This window comes from Sinohyriopsis cumingii, chromosome 14 (genome assembly GCF_028554795.1).
Source record: "Sinohyriopsis cumingii isolate HCF-2022 chromosome 14, ASM2855479v2, whole genome shotgun sequence".
NCBI classification, from domain to species: Eukaryota; Metazoa; Mollusca; class Bivalvia; order Unionida; family Unionidae; genus Sinohyriopsis; species Sinohyriopsis cumingii.
Window position 1 is genome coordinate 120,646,490 of NC_142974.1, and position 23,710 is coordinate 120,670,199.

Below are 23,710 nucleotides of genomic sequence, written 5' to 3' on the forward strand. Positions count from 1 at the left end.
ATGCGCAGAATAGGCCAACATATTACGAGTCACGAAAACACAGGGGTGGTATCCTGTGTGTCCAAACATAATGTTATTTTGAACAGAATATTCTGGTGACAATTGTGTCTTTTTAAATGGTGAGAATTGCAGTATTTTATTTTCGTAGAATTTTATATGCATTTTGCTTCAGTATTGGTGACGGAAACCTTAGATACGCTTAAATGCCCGACGGCATTGTACATATTGATCTAAATTCACACTTTAGTAAACCACTATTGCCATTTTATAATTAAATTATTGCAATATAGAAAAATTCCTCATTGAGCTCATCAATTGTACAGGTTCTCAGATAAATTTTCATTACAATAAATCAATATGTCTATGATGTAAATTGAGGATATTGCAACATTAAATTTTGGGTATCCAAAATGTTAGATATTTTATTAATTATTCTGAACAATTTTGAGCAGTATTATACATTTTGTGCTGTCGGTGATCACAGTCACATAATTATATCTATCACTAGTATCAGTATCACCTGACATTAATCAATCCTGAGCCTAACCTCGAAAATACATTTCACACCAAAAGTTGTACGAGAGTTTTGTAACATATTTAGTTTATTGAATGATAACAAGTCAGATTCCTTGGTATAAATGTCTACTTTAAAAAGTGTTTGTGTGCTTTTGAACTGAATTTGTGTTGTTTTGTTGACAGTGATTACATTTTTTACCTATGCATTTGCCGGGAAGAGTTACTTTTCTTGCTGGCATGGATGACCTTTTGTTTTTTATATTTAATTCACATTGTTTGTTATTTCTTTATATTTATTTATGTCATTATATGCTAATGTGGTTTGACATTGTGTGTTTGACATTGTGTGGCCTTGTCCAGGATCAGGTTTATTTTGTACTTGACCTGAGTTTTTGGTTTGATTTTTTATATTTTATTATGTAAACTGCTAATACATAGCTAGGTTGTTCTCTGTATGTGTGGTGTTTACTATCGGGATCATTACTGGTGGGGGTGGATGTTTTTGTTATGGTCTGGGTCTGGGTTTTTCCCCTGCAGTTTGCCTGGTGTACCTGACAGTGTCTGGGTTTTCTATAATAATTTTAGTAAGAAACTGCTAAGTGTGCCTGACACTTTCTTTGTAGATTTTCTAGAGGGTTGTTTTCCATTAGATGGTGTTTTTGTGGGCAAATGTTAATTGTGACCTGGGGTTGGGTGCGGACTGTATAGTCTAATTGCTGGAGGGAGTATTCATTCATGGTTAAGATATAGCAGAATCAGTTTATATTATTGTTGTGTCCATTATTCATTTGGTCTGGAATTTATGCTGTATTTATTGTTATTATTATTATTATTATTATTATTATTATTATTAATGTACACATGTTATTGCTATTATCATTATTATTATTATTATTATTATTATTATTGTTATTTGTATTACTATTAATATACAGATATATTTTTAAAGTTGCTATCTGTTCTGTCTTCAGAAATGATTGAAATCTGGCTCAACTCCATACATTCCTGTTCAACATCCTCTCATCCTGGCATCCCTCCTGTGATTCTAGTGGGAACACATGTGGACAAGATTCCAAAGGTATGTGTAGATTGTATATACAATAAATGACTTGGCTGCAGAGCTCAAAGGTCCAATGTATATTAATTAAATTATTAACAGTGCAAATTCTTATATGATTAGAGGAAAGACTGTGTCTATCTTGCTCTTTTATACAAGGCACTATTGTCAGCAGTAGTGTCAGTGTCAAATTATGTGCAAACTTAAAATTAATTACTTTTTGGTGACATGTGATATGCAGTATATTATTTAGCTGGGTCATTTTTAGAATGGAAAGTGAATTCCAGTACCCACCCACCAACCAACCAACCACAAACTGGTCAAGGGAGGTCAGTAATGTAAACCAATGAATTTATTGCATTCATTTGTCTGAATCACTTGCTTAATAATATTTCAATGACAGTAATGACAGGCATTTCAAAGCCATGAACAGTCCTAGGCTTTTTTGTTTCTTGCAACCAAAGAGAATAAATCATTTGAAGTGGACAAGAAATTCAGGCCTGTAAGGCTGGGTGAATGGGTTATTTTTTGGATATGGAATTCAGGCCTGTAAAACTGGGCAAATGGGGTATTTTTTTGGATCCAGATGTCCAGAGCTGTACTGGTCAGCTTTTTTTAGAAGGTGAATTTCATTCTTTCAGAACTCAGTTTGTCACTCTATCGTATCTCTACTGAGTGTAAACATAACCACAGACCCTAGGTAGCCACATTTATCATTCCATATCAGTTTAACTCCTTCATTGTCAGCTTTCATATATCATTCATCTCCATTGTGTACATATAAAGAAATATGGCATACACAGGCATCAAATGTTGTCAAATTTGGGAAAAAAATACAAAAGCTGTTCCAAATGTTAAAGTTAGGTACACACAATTATTCTAATTGATATATTGCACTTTTATCTTATAATTAAAAAAAGTCAACCTTTTTCTCCTACAACATTCCAGATTTAATTACCAGAAGCAAACAAATGCATGTCATTAAAAAAGATTTTGACAAATTCAGAAGCTGATCCAGACTGATCTCTTCGTGTAAAAATGATCCCACAGCTTTCTAGTCATGGGTCCAATGAATTCACTATTGAACCAAAATCTTGATATGCATCAGATCCCTGGGAAAAGTGGTGGCCCAAAGCTAGTTGTTGTGAAATTTTGGAATGCAAAATCCAAAGTCACTATTGCCAGGAAGAAAAGAGATTTTAAGAGCACATGCAACATAAATAGCATGACCACGCATCCCAAAATTGAATTTTCCTGGTATTATAATTGCAGTGTGTATACCAAAAGAAAGGATGATAAAAGGTGCAAATTTGACCTTTTGGACAACATCAATAAAACAATCAATCCAGATGTGAAATAATTTTTCATAGTGATTCTTCTTACAACTAGAAGTACCAAAAGATGTGAAATAATTTTATTCTGACTTGTGTATATTCTAAGTTAGGAAAAGTGGCTTTAATAGCAGGACACAGCCTATAAAGAGGTAAGAAATTTCACATGATTTTCAGTTTAATTTGGATTTATGCTTTCCTTGTGCTGGATCTTGAAAAGAATGAGTATAAGACATTTGTGTTTTTCATATATTGGTCATGTGTATATATGTCTCTGTGTGTATGTATATGTCTATATATAAATGCATATGTATGTATGTATGTATGTATGTATGTATGTATGTATGTGTTTATATATGTGTTTATATATGAATGCATAAATATGTATGCATGTATGTATGTATGCATGTATGTATGTATGCATGTATGTATGTATCTATGTATGTATGTATGTATGTGTGTATGTATGAATGCATAAATATGTATGTATATGTCTATATAGGAATGCATATGTATGTTGTTGTTGTAGGGTTTAATGGCATTTTTCAGCACACGATAGGCTATACATGGCAGAGAGTATTAATGGTGGAGGAAGAACCCAGGAAAACCCAGGAAAGAACCACCAACTCGCGAGAAGCTACTGGCAATCTTTCTCACATACCCACATTGGCTGAATCTGAGACTCGAACCCACACAGACAGAGGTGAGATGGCAGTGATCTGTAACAGAGAGTGCTTTAGACCACACGGCCACTCAGGGCCCCCATATGTTGTTGTTGTTGTAGTAGGGTTTAACGCCATTTTTCAGCACAAGATAGGCTATACACAGTGGCCAGTATTAATGGTGGAGGAAGAACCCGGGAAATCCCCGGAAAAATCCACCGACCCTCGAGAAGCTACTGGCAAGCTATTTCACATACCCATAGTGGCTGAATCCAAGACTCGAACCTACGCAGACAGAAGTGAGATGGCAGTGATCCGTAACGGAGAGCGCTTTAGACCACTCAGCCACTCGGGGCCCCCATATGAATGTATGTATGTGTATGTATGTATTATTGTATGTATGTATGTATGTATGTTGTATGTATGTATGTGTTTATATATGAATGCAAAAATATGTATATATGTAGTATGTATGTATGTTTGTGTGTACCACATATATGCATATGTCTATATATGAATGCATAAATATATATGCATGTGTGTGCATGCATGTGTGTGTACCTGTCTTGTGATGCACTAATGTTTATACACTCACAGACATGTCCAACAACAAACTCACATCTCAAATATAATTACTTATTTTTTAGCAAATGAGGAAAATGAATGAGCATAAGCTGTGTTTTTATACAGTATTTTATACAGCTACACTGTATCAGTGTTAACAGTTTATTTGTATACCAAAACCATAGTGTAGAACAGACCTTGTGTGTCATTATTTTGGGCAACATCACATACGTACGCAGTGGTGCATGACATTGTGCTACACTAATCACTTTTATAAATATGCTGTGGTTGTGCGTGTAATTGTGTATCCCAATGTCTGTGTGAGTTTTTTTTATGATACTGGTTGTGTAATGCCTAGTTATATAAGATCCGTGAACAAATAATTGTTTTTTCTGTCCCAAGAAAATACATGCATATTTCATTCAGTGTTTGAAGTTAAATAAAAAATAAAAACTCAAGGCCCTGTTGACTAAACCCTTGTGTACAATATTAGGCTACCCATTGAGTCACACAGCAAGTAATCACATTTTACATTAAGGAATGGAAACTGACATTACTTGCTTGAATACATCATCTAAAAGAGAAGATACGCAACACCAATGTTAATCGATATCATACAACTTAATGCTCCAGTCTTTTCACAGTTTCAGTACAATTATGTGTCAGTCACTCAGATGAACTATATCAGTCCCACTCTTATTATATGTAAGGAAATAAAAGTAAAATTTAAAACATTGTTTTAGTGTAGTACTTTTACATTTATCACAGTTGTAATTGTATTTTTAGTTTTTGTAAGTTAATTGATAACTTTTCAATTTAATGCATTCACCTTCCTATTTTACTGAAGCAGACTTTTAATGGAGAAGATACTAAAGCAGTTCTTCTGTGTAATCAGAAGGATCAAAATTGCAATACTGACTTTGATATTTGTAGAGAAACAAATCAGTTATTAAAAGCCATTAATCTAAATATAAAGGAAAGATGAGCTGAAAGCTGAATAAAAAATTGAAAATGTTAATGGGATGAAAATGAACTCTTGATAGAACAAAATTTTCTCTACTTTTGGCCAATAGATAGATATGTACTTAAATCGTGTTGATTACTGGCCTATAGATATATATATACTTAACTCATATTGATTACTAGCCTATACTTAGATATGTGCTTAAGTCCTGTGGATTACTGGCCTATAGATAGATATATACTTAAGTCCTGTGGATTACTGGCCTATAGTTAGATATATACTTTAGTCCTTTTGATTATTGGCCTGTAGATAGATATATACTTAAGTCCTGTTGATTACTGACCTATAGATTGATATATAGTTAAGTCATGTTGATTACTGGCCCGTAGATAGAGATATACTTAAGTCCTTTGGATTACTGGCTTGTAGATAGATATATACTTAAGTCCTTTTGATTACTGGCCTGTAGATAAATATATACTTAAATCATGTTGATTACTGGCCTGTAGATATATATATACTTAAGTCGTGTTGAGTACCGGCCTATAGTTAGATCTTAAGTCGTGTTGATTACTGGCCTATAGATAGATATATACTTAAGTCAGGTTGATTACGGGCCTATGTATAGATATATACTTAAGTCTGTTGATTACTGGCCTATAGTTAGATATATGCTTAAGTCCTGTTGATTACTGGCCTGTAGATATATGTATACACTTAATTCGTGTTCATTACTGGCCTATAGATAGATATATACTTAAGTCATGTTGATTACTGGCATATATATATATATATATATATATATATATATATATATATATATATATATATATATATATATATATATATATATATATATATATATATATATATACTTAAGTTGTGTTGATTACGGTCCTATAGATAGATATATATTTAAGCGTGTTGTTTACGGGCCTATAGATAGAGATATACGTATGTCCTGTTGATTACGCTGGCCTATATATATATATATATATATATATATATATATATATATATATATATATATATATATATATATATATATATATATATATATATTTAAGTTGTTTTGATTATTGGTCTATAGATAAGTATTTACTTAAGTCCTTTTCATTACTGGCCTATATATAGATATATACTTAAGTCGTGTTGATTACGGGCCTACAGATAGATATATACTTAAGTCGTGTTGATTACGGGCCTATATATAGATATATACTGAAATCATGTTGATTACTGGCCTATATATAGATATATACTTAAGTCATGTTGATTACGGGCCAGTTTGAATGGACTGTTCTCATGTTAACATGCATAGGAACCAAACTCTGCTCACTGGTCACTTTTAATGGAGTATTCCCATATTGACATGGAAAGGACTCGAACTCTGTTCACTGGTCACTTTGCATGAAATATTGCCATATTAACATTCAGACAATCAGATGAGAATTATAGCACATAATTGACATTTGGTTGCTGTATGCATTTGTTTGTGTCGTACTGGTGTATTCCAGAAATGCATGATTTTATTATCTTAATGTGTGACTGCTGTATGCATGTATTTACATTGTATTGGTGTCTTCCAAAATACATTATTCCATTTTACTAAATGTGTGACTGATGTTTGCATTTATTTTCATTGTATTGTGTTTCAAAAGTGCATAATTCTTATTATCTTAAATGTGTTTTTTTAATTTTAAGGATGCATTGGATTTAGAATGCGGTATTGTCATATGCTGTACCAACGTCACAAACTGCAATTGATTCCACCATTAATTATTTTATTTTCTTCACAGAAATTTCGACAAACGGTCATTGATGAGTACTTCATGAAAATCCGCCAAATGCTGAAAAGCAAGCCAATTGTACTCCACCTGATGGATAATATTGCCATTGATAACACACAGCGTGACCCAAAGCTGGATCACCTGAAAAGAAGAATTTCTGAGCTAGCATCACAGCAGCCCCATTGGGGGGAGGAGAAACCTGCCCGATGGCTCCCCTTGGAACAAGTGATCATGACAATGAAAGCTTCTGGTGTCAAGGTACCAATAGCAAGAAAAATCTCACATTAAATCATAAGAAATGTTTTCATGTAAGTTGAATTTTAAAAATAAATATCTTACATATTCTTTTTATTATTTCTGTTCTGAAATGTCCTGCAGTATAACATCAAAGAGGGAAATAGTTGGAAAATGTACATCCAACACATCGTATCATATTTACCATCAACATTTGTAAGCCTTCATGTATTGTTCTACTTATTCAAATTGAATATTGATAGTAAGTTCCAGCTATGTCCATGTTACTGGTACACATGTATATATCGCCATAGTTCCCAGACTTTATACAGTAATGGTTTACTTTTATTTTAATCAGACTGCACCACTGAGTCTCATAGAAGAGATAAATAGGTCAGCATCTGTTAAGATTGAAGACAGAGATGAACTGGAAGTGTTCCTTACTTTCCAGCATGAGATTGGCACAATCCTCTACTTCAGGTAAGATGAGGGTTATTTTCCCCAATTGATCTGGAAATGTCTTTTGATTCACTCTTTGGTAACAAAGAATGCAATACAATAGTATCTTAGGCTAACCCCATTTTATACTGAGTTTATTACACAGTCACCTGTTCATTAGATGATTTTGTCATACAAGTATGTTTTGAGCAGTAAATCTGTACTGAATTAGATGTGGAGTCCAAGATAGATTTTTCAACACAACAGTTGGAAATAAAATACATAAAGATTAGGTGCTATACTAAAGCCAAGTTATTATTATTATTTATCACATCATATATGGTACTTAAATCATGTTGCACATATTTGTAATTGGTTTTAATTTGGGTCTTATTTTATGGAAAATGGGCCAAAAGTCCTTAAAATTATGCAAGTTTTTTCATGTCCTTGAATATGCTTGAATTATGACCAAATGTTGACTGTGTCCTTGAATATAAATCTAATTGAAATTTGTGAAAATGAGAACAAAATCATATATTTGAGCCATATGTTCAGACCTGCCAACCCTTATGATTTTGCAGTAAATCTTTTGAAAATGACCGTTAAAATATGTTCTTATGGAATAAAAGGAAAAGCTAAGGAAATATGATTATTGTGGTAAAATCTGGATAATGGGCTCGTCCACATTTCATTTGGATATATGTTTTATATTAGCTGTGGTTGAATTAGGTAAGGAACCAGACTAACTTTACAGGAGTGCCTCAGATGATTTAACGGCACTGATATTTTTCTACATGAAGCATCTGCATGATCAAAGTGTTGATTATGGGGGTGCTCTGCAGATATGAACTTCTGATAAAGTGGTGGGTGTAAGGTGAAGTTGTTTACATTTGCAACATGCACAATGGAGAGAATGTTGATATACCTCTATGTTACTTTTATGTACTGTGGCTGAAATTTCATTGGATATTGTACTTCTGGAAATTGTAAATGATCTAAGCACACACCTAACTAAAATGACTGCTCCTTTATGCTTAAAATATCAGCCTGAATTAGTCTAAAGTACACTATCTTTAGCAGTTATTAAAATAGGGAAAATTAATTTTGCCAGACTAGACAATAACAGCTTATGAGGGTGCAATGAATGAATTACCAAATATATAAAATGTGAAAAAACAGTTATTGGCTCTTTCTTTCACAATTTACCTCCGAAGTCCTGGAAGTGAAAATGACCAAGTAGAGCTATCAATTTTTTTGAGATGTGCACATTTGAAGTAAGGCTAAGCTGTATATTCTATAACCCATATTGAACCCATCAATCATATATCAAAATAAAGGGAATTAAAGGTTCTTTGAATTATACCTAAGATTTACAAAGTCCTTTTTAAATAGCTAGTATAACCAGTGAGGACACCTGGGGAAATTCTTTTTCTTTAAATATATAACCCATGCAAAATACAAAACTGGGGTAAGTGATACCTATATAGAGTTCCCGCATGGGTCTGGAATTCTGGAAAATGTCTTAAATTTGAAATTGCTTTGCCAGGCCTTGAAAAAGTCTAAAAAAAATGTACAGATGACTAAAACGTCTGGAAGAAGTTTTAAATTTTTATTGTTCCAGAAACCGGAAATGTGACTGCTCTTTTCGGAGTTCTTCGGGCATTACTGAAGAACACAACATCTTAAGGGGAGTATAGCTGATAAATTCATGGGAGAAGGCCATGCAATTTTGACTGGTGTTTGCTAGCTCACTGTGGATTAATCTACCTTTCCCATTTGATGGATTATTTCATTGATTTAAGTTTGTGTTGGACCGATCTTTTGCTGGCATGTGGGTCCATAAAATTGTAAATAATGGCAACAATACGGAATAAATTGAGTTCAGAAACACACAGAAACCCATTTTATGACAAAGCAAACATTTATACCAAGGAATCAAATGATACACATGTTTTCATTTATTATACTAGATGTATTAAACACATTTGGTACAGCTTTTCGTGTGTAATGTATTTTCAAAGTTGGATTTGGACTTATTTATAAATGACAGTTGATATCTAGAGGCATTGGTAGGCTTATTTAATTTAAAATTTTCATGTTTAGTATAGGCAAAAAGAAGCAAAAATTGAAATTATTTTGAAGAAAAGAAAACCAATTCATGGCATTTATTGTGAATATCAATCTGTTCTGAATATTGACATTATAAAGAACAAACAGTCGATCTGTACATATAACTTTATTTAAAAAATAAAAATATTTTGAGAGAACTCTGTGCCAGTTCCTTGTCTCAAACTATCTAATTTCACAATTTAAGACTATGTGATGAACTGTATAATAGTGCTCACAATTGATCAGAATTAGCATGCAACATACACCATTTACACCACAGAAATGCAGATTTACTGTGATAATAAATTAGTGGAAAACCTGTACAGTATGAAAGAGTGAATGAGGACTTTTTCAATAATTTTGTCCATGTGACTGACATACTTTGTAGATTTATTCAGTGTGACTTATATTTTTATTTGTATATTCTTTGTCATTAATTTTAAAGATAAAAAAATTGACCAAAGATATCTTATCATAATTTAAAGTGTCAATTTCTGTTTGTTAAATTGTCATTTCAGATAAACATATATAATTACAACAATGTAGTAATGATTATGCACTGTTTTAAGAGTAAGATATAATTTCAACTTGTGTTTGACTCATCATTATGGCATTTTATGAAGAAAATAAATGATTGTGGGAGGTTACTTAAACAAGGCACAGAAAGGATTCATAAGTACTAGAAACAATAAAAAAGTAAATTTATTATTAAAGCTGAATATTCACAACATTTCTATATTACCTTATGTAAGAAATATGTAGATTTCAGCTTGAAATAACCATAAGGTTAAGATTTTGCAAAAAGTAACCAAAGACCAATATTAAAATGGTGGATGTGTGTGGATGCATGATGGGAATTTACTTGAAACACTATTCATTAAGACGAGTTATATTTTGAATTCTGTACACAAATTATGCATAAAACATTAACTTTTAGAGGAACATATATTATAATTTCAACATATGAATGTCTCAAGAATAATGTATTTCATGTAAACATGGTGTGGGGGTCCTTGATAAAAAATGCGCAAAAAGGCTTCTGAAGTACCTGGAACACAGGAACAGTCTATTAATTCTTAAAGCTGAATGGTCACCCAACATTGTGATATATGCATTGGTAAGAAATATGCAAATGTCAGCTTGAAATAACATGTCAAGATTTTGCAAAATGTGACTAAGAACAATATTTAAATGGTGAATGGTGCGTGTTTTTCTATGCTTCCTGAGAATGTATCTATAAAGATATTATGAAGATGAGTTTATTTTTGGATTCCTCATACTCAAGTTATGCAGAAATCATTACATTTGTATTTCTTCTAAAATTCTGAAAAATGTATCCCCTGTTGCTACCATGCATCAGTTTGGAATACTGAACTGTATAAAGTCGCGTTTTCCAACTTGATGATAGCATTACATGATATTTTGTTACACCTTACTAAAAACTGGTCAAATGTACAGAAACAATCCAATGCCTTACTGAAAAGATCATGTTAGGGTTGGCAGGTCTGTATGTTTATGTGTTTATTTTGCTTTATTGTACATCTTTTGAAGAAAAAATCAGAGTTCAAAGATTTAGCGGACAGCAAATGAATGTCTCATTTGTGTGTGAGAGGTCTTCATTATACAGCTTCCTGGAATGTATGAATTCTAGGAGTTGTTCTTTTTCACCTCATAAAGTTTGTACCATGTGTTAACCAATTCTTTCAAAAAGGTAAAGGAAGGAATATAGATTATAGATTGGTCTCAATAAAAGTAACGAAAGCAAACTATTGTCCTTGTAAGAAGTCACCCCCACCCCCATTGTCTTTTCTGATTTTACTGAGGACTTTATGATATTTTATTTTTTTTGTTATTTGTTTTTTTTTTTCTTCTGTGGTGCTGTTTATAGACCATACCAGTTTAGATAATTCCACTGAAGTAATGGCAATTACAGTTTGCTTTCAAGTACGGTTATTTTGTCTAATTATATTCACCTTTATCTATTTTTAGAGGCATTTTAGCTTATGTCATGATGCTATGCTACTCCTTGACAATCTGGATTCTCTCCTTGAATTGTACTTGAATTGTTCCTGATTTTTCTTAACTTAAATCTATATACCCTGTATAAGTAAGACCATTTATTAATTAATGAAAGCCTGGTCTGTATATAAACACATTCTAGACTCATCCAAAATTAGAGTCATTAATCTGCACACCAATATTTTGAGCTCCTAATGTTTCAAGTTCAGTGTTTTTCTTCAGTCTGAGATGGTAGGTAATAAGGTACTACAAATACCTTAGGCAGTACTTTTTAACTGTATAGCTTACCAAAGTATGGGGATGTTGATAATAAGGTTCTACAAATACCATAGTCAGTACCTTTTAACTGTATCACTTACCTGAGATAGAGATGGTTGATAATAAGGTACTTCAGATACCATAGTCAGTATCTTTTAACTATGTCTGTGAGAACATTTATTATAGTAAATAATGTGCAAGGTCTTTGTAAAGCAGTATGCCACATTTTAATTTTCAGTGCTGATGGATTGAGGGAGAAGATTATTCTGGACCCACAATGGATGATTGATGCCCTCAAGTCCCTTATTACAGCTCAGATGTTTATTATGCAAAACCCTGCTATCACTAAGAAGTGGTATGCCTTCAAAGAGAAAGGGAAACTTACTCATGAACTAATTGGTTTGTACCTTTGAATTTCTTTACTATATTTCATCTAATCCATTTGTTCATGAAGAAGAATTCTTCAAATTATGAAATGTATTTAAAAAAAGTATATTTACAATCTTTAAAAAAAGATATTTAAGATAACTTCTAAAATCATTTTTGTGAAGTGATTAAGTCCCAAAAACAATTAAAAAAAATACCCAAAATTGAAGAATTAACCCAAAATATCTGTATTATTATCAGTATACAAGTAAGGTGAATTTGGTGCATATCATGGATATCATTTAAATTTGCTTGCATATGATGTTTTCTGTATTTCTTTAAGTTCAAGAAAGAATGTCTAACACAGACATATACATTCTATCATCACAGCTTTATTCTTATGACACATACATAGACTTCCCATCCTCTCACCTGTGTTTTCATGACAGACATAGACATCCCATCATTACAGCTGTATTTTTATGACACAGACATAAACATCCTATCATCACACATACAGTATGTATCCCATCATCACACCTTTATTCTTATGATGGACAGATATCCCATCATCACATCCTTATTCTTATGACACATAAGGTAGGAATCACATGATCACACCTTTGTTTATGACACATACATAGACATCCCATCCTCTAGGTATCTGATGATCATGTCTTTATTGTTTTGACACATACAGCAGGTATCCCATCATCACACCTTTATTCTTATGACACTGACAGTAGGTATCCCATCTTCACACCTTTATTCTTATAATGCAGACAGTTGGTATCCCATCTTCACACCATTATTCTTATGACACTGACTGAAAGAATCCCATCATCACACCTTTATTCTTATGACACTGACAATAGGTATCCCATAAAAATACTTTTATTCTTATGACACAGGCAGGAAGTATTCCATCATCACACCTTTATTCTTTCACCCTGTGATCCAGATACCATGTTGACCAAATGGAACATAAATTCAAATAAATAAATGTGGTCAATTGCATCTGGATGAGAGATGATTCAGACCATGTTCATGCCATTTGGTACAAGATATTAGGAAGGTCTTGAGCTGTGCTAGATTTGGGTAAAGCATTAGGAAGGTCTTTGACTGTGCTATATTTGGTATAAGATATTAGGAAGGTCTTGGACTGTGCTAGCTTTGGTATAATATATATTAGGAAGTTCTTTGTGCTAGATTTGGTGTAAGATATTAGGAAGGTCTTGGACTGTGCAAGATTTGGTATAAGATATTAGGAAGGTCTTGGAATGTGCTAGATTAGGTACAAGATATTAGCAAGGTCTTGGACTGTGATAGATTTGGTATAAGATATATTAGGAAGGTCTTTCTGCTAGATTTTGTGTAAGATATTAGGAAGGTCTTGGACTGCTAGATTTGGTACTAGATATTAGCAAGGTCTTGAACAATGGCTTAGCTTTTTAATATCACTGCTTGTTATGTTTCAGTTCATTACCAACTTACAGCTTGAAAATATGTATAAAAAGTATGCAGAATTCTTTTCAGCAGAAACTTACATGAAGAATATTATACCTACTTGACATTGATATTACTGCCTTTTAATGACCACATGCTGTTGATTTCTAGATGCCTACTTGACAGTGATATTATTGCATTTATAGTGACCTCACGCTGTTGATTTCTAGGTGCCTACTTGACAGTGATATTATTGCCTTTATAGTGACCACACACTGTTGATTTCTAGATGCCTACTTGACAGTGATATTATTGCCTTTATGGTGACCTCACGCTGTTGATTTCTAGATGCCTATTTGACAGTGATATTATTGCCTTTATAGTGACCAGATGCTATTTATTTCTAGATGCCTACTTGACATTGATATTACCGCCTTTTAATGACCATGTGCTGTTGATTTATAGATGCCTTGACATTGATATTACTGCCTTTTAATGACCACATGCTGTTGATTTCTAGAGCCTTGAGTGATATTACTGCCATTTTAATGTTCTTATTCTATTGATTTATAGATGCCTTGACAGTGATATTATTTCCTTTTAATGACCTCATACTTTTCATTTCTAGATGCCTTGACAGTGATATTAATGCCTTTTAATGACCACATGCTGTTGATTTCTAGATGCCTTGACATTGATATTAATGACCTCATGCTTTTGATTTCTAGATGCTTTGACAGTGGTATTAATGCCTTATAATGACCTCATGCTGTTGATTTCTAGATGCCTTGACATTGATATTAATGCCTTTTAAATGATCTTATGCTGTCGATTTCTAGATGCCTTGACAGTGATATTAATGCCTTTTTAATGATCTCATGCTGTTGATTTCTAGATGCCTTGACAGTGATATTAATGCCTTATAATGACCTCATGCTGTTGATTTTTAGATGCCTTGACAGTGATATTAATGCTTTTTAAATGATATTATGCTGTTTATTTCTAGATGCTATCTGGACCAAGAAGGAGAAGCCGGATTTCCATGACAATAAGGAATATATATTACTTGTCATGGAAAAGCTGCATATCATTGCCAGACCAATGTCATATACCATGGATGGAAAGTTAGTCAAGGTTTGTTTAAAGAATGTGTAATGATTTATTTCTGCATCTTTTTCATTTGCACCTGAAATATTCTTTAACATATGCATGTAGTGTTAATAGTGGGCATTCATCCTGTTTCATCCATGTTTCATCCTTCAGTACATCATACGTTTCCTTTTGAAAAAATGAGGACTTTCTTGTGTGAAGCTCAGGTCATTATATGATGACACTACATGATACTGTCCTGTCCCTGTTGCATCTTTATTCTTGTGCCAAGTTATCTCTGTATTCTTGTCCCCGGTTGTCTCTTGATTCTTGTGCCAGGTTGTCAGGCATATTTTCTTACTGTTTGCAAAATGCCACTTTCCATTCTTTGTGTACCTAAACCGATACTTTTATTCTTGATTTAATTTCAACATTTATTATGGTCTTAAGTGATAATTTTAATTGTTACTAAAGCGTTACCAGCATGTTACTTTTGACTAACACCATGTGGAGGTCTTTGTTTATTGTACTGTTGACTAACACCATACGGAATTCGGTGCTTATTGGACTGTTGACTAACACCATGCAGAGGTGGCTGTTTATTGGACTGTTCACTAACACCATGCATAGGTCTTTGTATATTGGTCTATTGACTAACACCATGTAGTTGTCTTTGTTTATTGGTGTTTTGACTAACACCGTATGGAGGTCTTTGTTTATTGGACTGTTGAATAACACCATACAGAGGTCTTTATTTATTGGTCATTTTACTGCACGATAAGGTCTTTTGTTTCCTTCTAATTGACATGCTTATTATCTGATTATTGTCCATTTGTCCAAGAAGTTACAATAACTTATATCAGATAACAATGCAGTAAATCTGAGCCTATCAGAAAAATATTTTGTTACAGTTAGGTTCTGACAGAGTTAGTAGTTCAGGGCTAGAAATACATTCATTAAGCCATTTGCCATTGACTTCTGTCTCCATTGAAATACATCTATCTTTGCTTATCTTGCACTTTTTGAAGGAAAATTACCATGTCCTTTTTGGAGGATTATCACCATGCCCTTTTTGGAGGATAGTCACCATGCCCTTTTTGGGGGATCATCACCATGCCCTTTTTGGAGGATTATCACCATTCCCTTTTTGGAGAATAATCACCATGCCCATTTCATATTCAATTTTGCAATTTTTCACAAAGTCATAAAGAACAGCATTTTGAAAATGTATTCACTTCCTCCTTCTGATCTCAAACTGGGAAAGAAAGGTGTTGATTTTTAGTAGCAGAGAATATGCCACAAAAGGAATCTTGCTTAGTTGTGCAAAATGCAGTGATGCAATGCAGAGTGCTTTGCAGGTGCACAGTGAGACACACATACATGTGTTGAAACTTCCTGAAGTTATGTTTTTCATGGTATTTCAGGGATTGGATATCTTTAAAATAATTGTAGTTTATTACCAAAAGGTGAACAATTTAAGTTAGAAAAAAGTTCTTTAGTAACAATTATCCCCAAGTCGATTCTTAAACGAGTATTCAGCCATTAAACTGTGTTGCTATGCCCCCCCCCCCCCAATCATCTTCTTGATGTTTATATGGCATGGCACCCATTTCTTTTGTCAAAGGTCCCTAGCACATACTGTGCGTTTTATGTTTATGGATCACATTCTGCTTGAGGTATCAAGAGATGTTCGTTTCCACTTGGGGCAGTCGGTCATTTGCCTCCTCGCAGATAGATGAATTTGTATTGAGGATGTTGTTGAAGTGTTCTGCCAATTTTTGAAGTATTATTTTCTTTGTTAGTGAGCAACATGGAGCTGTCAGCAGTCAGGATTGAAGATGTTCATGATGACATTGTCATCTTGCAAAACATCATAGAAGTTCTACATATCATTATGCGAAGCGTCTGCATGATAAAACTGTTCATTATAGCATTTTAAAATGACTTCCGGTTTGCGATGCATGTTTAAGACGAAAAATGAAAATAAGTTTCTTGAAAAGTGTTAATAATCAACACAGCATAATAAAAATGAGTATTCAGATTCTTGTGAATAAAAGCTGGGAAGGACACAATTACATTTATTGGACATAATTTGAGTATGTCTCGTGGCAGTATATATAATTGCCATTGTCATGTGAAATGGAAAGAATTTCCAAGAATTATGTCAAGTTGAGAAATGGCAACAAGCAAATGAGCTGCATTGGGTTTGGAACTAGAGTTTGTACAACTGTACTAGTGGTAAAAAAGTCTACGTGTACTTTACAAACTTTTCAGTTGAACATATTGTTTATCGTCAATGCGTTAAACTTTTAATTACATTTTCCATCTTTACAATTATTATAGCAGTTATTGATATTTTGTTACACCTTACTCAAAACTGGTTACTTTTACGGGAAAAACCCAGTTGCCTGCCTTACTGAGAAGGACTCGTTAGGGTTGGCAGGTCTGAGAACGCCATGCATATTTAAGACAAAAGGGAAAATAAGTTTCTAGAAAAATGTTAATAATCAGCACAGAAGAATAGAAAGGCGTATTCAGATTCTTGTGAATAAAATGCTGGAAAGGATACAATTACATTTATTCAAGAATGGTCCGGACTTTTAAAAGGTTGCCGCCAAAAAACTGTCAACCTCAATATTTTGTCACCAGTTTTCAAAAAATGTTGCCAGAGCAAGTAGTGAATATATTTCCAGGTCTATTAATGTAATTGGCAATGAAAATTGAAAAGATGGGATAGTTATTACTTTATTGACAACAAGCAATACAACCATAATATTACAAAATAAATAATTGCTTGACTGTTTTGCACTACTTCCATGGTTTTTGCATCCCACATCTCTCACTCTCTCTCATTTTTTAAATAGAAACCTCAGGTATTAAGCAAATCTATATTATATATATTATTTTCCAAATAATAGTTTTGTAACGAACTTTAGTTAATGATATTTTAATACTGAAACGCTATGATCATACTTTGCAAATGTAAGATAACTGACATATAATTCGACTGTCAATTTTGTGGCATTCAGGAATTTAGTGCCCCCCCTTTATGGCTAGCTTCATAAAGTACATCTCCATCAACCAGGAGTTAAGAAATTTATTTTTGCTGTACTTTACAAGCTTTCCTTGTAGTGAATTGCTTCCTAAATCCCAAGAATGATCACTGAATTATGTTGATTTTTTTCTCGACAAGCAAACTAGGTTATCCATTCCCACCAATGAAACTTACATGATTCAACACCAGGCATTAATTTACCGTATATGTAAGCATTAATTACCATCATTAAATTAAAAGAAGGAATAAAGAAATGTACAGAGCATATCTGCCCCCAAAAACTAATTTGGAATAAATATGTTATTTAGCAAGCAGTATTATATGAGTTAACAATAAGGAAATAAGGTGGGATATAAAATGTGGAAAATAGTTATTACATGTATGGTAGCTTGAGACCTGAGACCACATTTGAACTGTTAACATAAATTCACATCCATTTTAGGCATTGTTAGTTATAACAAAAACGGGCATTGTTTATTTGTTAATCAATTGCTAGTACTTTCAGTCACTGTATAACAAGTGGTTTCTTTGAAGTATGTCGAAGAGGCTTGAGCCTAACCTTTAGCTATTGTGCAGTCTGGGCACAGCTGACCATAATATGAAATGGGGCACGTGGTGGTGGGGGAGATAACGCACTCCACAGGGAGAAATGGCATGTCCTTTGAGAATTTCACGTGTACTTGACCCGAAAATCCAGTGACTATTTAGTGAAAATAATGCTGAAATATGACGCAAAAAAAACTTCCTGATGGTAGGTCCCAATCTGCGTGTATTTGGATTCAATCTCCCAACTTGGTTTTTGAAAAGATCTTTTTTTTTTTGCATGACACGCTAGAATAACTGTATGGTATTACCTTAATTTATTCAACAACTATTTGAATTCTTTGGAAATTTTTTCGTACGTTTGAAACTTCAACACAGAAGGGGCATTTTTCGTTGGAACCTATTCGGATTTCTTGGAATTGAAAGGACTTTTAGGAAATAGGAATTCATTCACTATGCTGTAAGTTAATTTAATTTTTTGAGAAAATATTTTCAGTTATGCAGAACTTGTTTGTTTTGTTATTTCTTGTTGTATAGTTTAAGTCCTTGGATTCGTAACACAGGATTGATGGCAAAAGTAGAAGATCAATGAGCAAAATTAATATATATTACTTACCCTGCCTGGATTCATGTTTGCTGCCACACTCCTTCAAAATATCACAACCAGTTGTAAATGAATTGTCGACATGTGCCTTGATACATATATCACAGAACATCTGCTTTAACTTTGTATCATATCTCAGCCACTGATGCCAAAGTTGAAATTTTCAGGAACTTTTGACCCATTCATCATGATGTGGTGTTGCACTTGAAGCATTACTACCATCACTACATGTAGATGATACTGGACTGTCAGGTATAACATCAGGTTCAGCGACTGTGTTGTCTGATGAATTTGCACTAAATCCAAATGCTATCAATTTTGTTAACTTACTCTTAGGATGATACGATGAATACGCAACGGTAAATTTTCATTTAACCATGATAAAGTTGTACTGTTGACAGTATATAATTCTGATTGAGATTTTGTTCCATTTGCTTTGTATTTATACACAGCAAACGGTACTTCAAAAATAATCAGTTTTCTCTGAAGTTTCGGAAAAACTTTTTTATTGGTACATTTTTTAAAAAACAGGAGGATTAGCCATCATTAAATTAACTGTAGCTGCTTCTTTTGTGTCTTCAGAGGTCGGTCAATTGTAGGTATAGTCAGTTAGTATGACTGAGTGTATCACAGCATAATATACGCAGGCCATATGTCAACATTAGCGGATTATAATGTAACAATGCACTGTAAAAATGGGTTTGTCAATACGAACAAAGGATTTGTTTATGTAACAGATTCCAGTGCATTGTGCATCCAAGTTTGTGGCTTCCTTTTGTGATCGCATTGAATGTCTCCACTCCAAATCCATGATTGTATGTACAAATTAAACAGCCAAATAGGTTGTCGTAAAAAAAATGCCAGATGGTATATTTTGTTGCCAATAAGGAAACAGAATCACAATTTGCAACATTGACAAAAGCCCCAGGATGATGCCTGTTTATTGGACATCACGTGCCAATTTGAGCATGTCTCTTGGTGGGGTTATAATTGTCATCGTCATGTGAAATGGAAAAAGAATTTCCAAGAATTACATCATGTTGAGAGATAGCAACAATCCATTGACATGCTTAAGGTTTGGAACTAAAGTTTGTGCAAATGTACTAGTGGTAAATAAAGTCTACATATACTTTACAAATTTTAAAGTTAAACATAAAGTTTATCGTCGCTGCGTCAAACATTTAATTACATTTTCCATCTTTACAATAGCAGTTATTGATATTTTGTTTCACCTTACTGAAAACTGGTCAGTCTTATTGAAAAAATATCACCCGCTTTACTGAGAAGGACTCGTAAGGGTTGGCAGGTCTGATATTCTTACAGCAAGACATAAAATCTGCTTAGTGAAATAGTCCATTCTTAAATTAGGTAAACCGTTGACGAGTATCAGCCCCATTTAGGCTTCTTGCTTATATTCCATTTTGTAATGCTGACACAATAATGAAGCCCCCTTATTTAGCCTGCAATAATTCACCCTCAACTTTCATTACTCATTCACACTCAACTTTCACTATTCTCTCCTGCTATTTTGTTATTCTCACAATCATTTACCATCAATTTTGACTGCATTTATGCCCACTTATTTAAACCAGAATCATTCACCCTCAATTTTGATTGCATTTATGTCCACTTATTTAAACCACAATCATTCAGCCTCAACTTTGACTATTCATTCCCTCCTTTTTTGTTAACCTCCTGGTTAAGTGACATTCTTCAGTCATGGTTAATATAAATGGTCATTATTCATTGCCCTCTGGTAGAGAATTCATTGACCACTCCCAGCCATTTCTTACACTCTTCCTGCATGTCTGTCAGTCTTTGTCTGTCCCTATCTCTGACTTCTTCATTCTCTTTGGCATGCAGTTAATCCATTTATTACCAAAGGTCCTCATTTTTACTATTAAGTATGTATGTACTTTCACCAGCTGTCAGTCTGCATTCATAATCTAAATGGGCTTCATCAAGTTTTGCATGTCAAGGTTTTAGCAGCTTCTTTCTCTGTAAATATCACGTTCATGAATTGTGTTTAAAATTCTAATTTTTCAGCTCATAAATATTAACTTTGGATGATACACACTTCAAAGAAAAGAAACTAGTCTTATACATAGTTTATTGATAAATTTGGGAATAAAGTATAAACTGTTTAAGTAGACTGTCTTCTCTTGTTACACAATAGGGCTACACTCACCTGATTCTAAGAACAAGCTGAGATTGATTTCTGGTAAACTCAAGTTTACAAAGTGCTTGTCCATGGGCATGACCCCAAAAATTCTGTGTGTGTGTGTGTGTGTATATATATATATATATATATATATATATATATATATATATATATATATATATATATATATATATATATATATATATATATATATATCTATCTATCTATCTATCTATATATATATATATATATATATATATATATATATATATATATATATATATATATATATATATATATATATATATCTTGTGGTGTTGCACAGGGGTCTGTTCTTGGACCTGTTCTCTTCATTCTATACACTCTGCCGCTCTCAAGTGTCATAAATCATCATCCAGTGTTTCACCAATTGTACGCTGACGACACCCAAATATACCAACCTAGCCACCCAACTGAAGTTGATGTTACCATCCGAGTTGTATAGAGGTGCATTTCTGATGTGAAATCATGGATGACATGTAACAAGCTGCAGATGAATGATGATAAAACTGAGGCCATTCTGATCACAACACAAAGACTTTCTCATTCACATCCATTACCTCCAACAATGAATATCAGGAACACCAACATTAAATTCACACAGTCAGTATGAAACCTCGGTGTTACTCTGGACAGTACTCTCACGTTGCACCAACATGTCCTGAACATATGTAAGGCTGCATATTTTGAGCTGAGATGCATCAGCTCCATTCGCAGATATCTTTCAGTTGCTGCCACTAAAACACTTATGTGTTCATTAGTACTTTCAAGACTGGACTATTGACTCAATTCTGTCTGGTTCATCTCATATCTACTCCAGAAACTTTAAAATGTTTAAAACACAGCTTCTCAGATCATACTTAGAGTACCACGATCAGAGCACACCTGCTTGCTGCTCTGTACCCTACACTGGCTATACGTTCAATTCAGAATCAAACACTAAATTTGTTCTCTGTGCTAGGTTTCACTGGCAGACTCCAGTCCAACATACCTATCCGACATCATCCATGTGTACATACCAGCAAGATACTTAACGCTCCTCTTCTGACAATCATATACTCATTATTCCCACTGTGAAAACAAAGTCACATGGACATCGTTCTCTTGCATACCAGGGCCCAGCAACATGGAATGAATTGCCCACTGAACTTGATGGACTCATAGACAGTGATCCTATTCAAGAGTGCTCTTAAAACTTACTTATATCAACTGCAAGAACAAAGTTAAAGACCTAATAATGTTTCCTACCTTAAATATTTTCAGCATGTTTTTATGTTTTCTAATTTCATGGTGTTTGTTTTCTGTAATCATATCATTATATATGTTTTTTATGTTATAGGTGTTGTCCAATTTGAAGCGCTTAGAGCTTTTTAAGATTAGGCTCTATACATAGTCCTCATTATTATTATTATTATTATTATATATGTTAGGGGGATGGGGATGATGGCATGTTGAATGCTTTATGTTCTGCAGGTTTTAGATCTGATGAACTAGTCACTGTACGTATCAGCACCTTTATCACTCTTTAGTTCTTTGAAGTATCTATGCACTCTGTTCTCCAATTGAAATCCTTTTTTCAAATTTATAATCTTCATATATATATATATATATATATATATAGCTGCTATTTGATACCTTTTTTTGACAAATTTAACCATTGGCATGCCATTTTAAAGAAAAAAGATAAACTAGATGTCACATAATAAAAAAAATCCCAAGAAAAAAGCCTTTGCACAGTTATTGTATAGATACGTATCCAAAACTTCATGGTCTAGTTACTTGTTTCTAGGTGATGCAAATTCTGATCAGAAAGCCAAAGATGTTATGTTACTTTTCTTTTATAGATGGTCATTAAAAATGGAGTTTTCATTAAAAAGACTTCTTCTGGTTTCTTGCATTGTTGTCACATCAGCCATTTTGAAAAACTTGTTATAGCTACTAAATAGTCATATTTATGTCAGTTGTTTGCTTAAAATCTTGTAATGATATATCGTTTTATATATAAAAATGGTACCACAGAGGTATTTTGAAAATCTTGCTACAGCAACTCCTGCAGAAATTAATATTAGGTGCATTACTGAGTGTTGCCTAGTTGATCTTAAATAGAAATGGTACCACTCACCTTTGGAAGCCATCTTCAAATTCTTCTTCTCACTAATTCTGTATGAATGGTCGTATCAGCATGGCATTTCCACTGAAGACTTTGTATGGTGTCTTGTTGGTTTTAAATAATAATGGTGCCACTCAGACATCCAATATGGCCACCATAATAACCATCTTGAAAATCTCGTTATAGCTATTTCTCCTATGTGGATGGTCAGACTGATGTTGTGCTTTCATCAAAAGACTTCTTATGATTCCTAGTTGACCCTAACTGGAAATCAAAAACCAGTCTGATGTCCATTATGACCATCTAGAAAATCTTATCATCATTAAAATGAAAAGTTATATTAACACCAGATGTC

At 33.4% G+C, this 23,710-nt stretch overlaps 1 protein-coding gene across 1 annotated transcript in view; it reads left to right on the forward strand.

Moving 5' to 3' along the window:
- The window catches only part of LOC149784717 (uncharacterized), a 172,569-nt gene that overhangs the window by 38,514 nt on the left and 110,345 nt on the right, over nucleotides 1-23,710 (forward strand). The window contains exons 5-9 of the mRNA XM_089933038.1: nucleotides 1,488-1,594; nucleotides 6,894-7,142; nucleotides 7,477-7,598; nucleotides 12,181-12,341; nucleotides 14,761-14,888. Coding sequence (XP_089789164.1) covers nucleotides 1,488-1,594; nucleotides 6,894-7,142; nucleotides 7,477-7,598; nucleotides 12,181-12,341; nucleotides 14,761-14,888 — 767 coding nt within the window. The remainder of the gene's footprint in view (nucleotides 1-1,487; nucleotides 1,595-6,893; nucleotides 7,143-7,476; nucleotides 7,599-12,180; nucleotides 12,342-14,760; nucleotides 14,889-23,710) is intronic.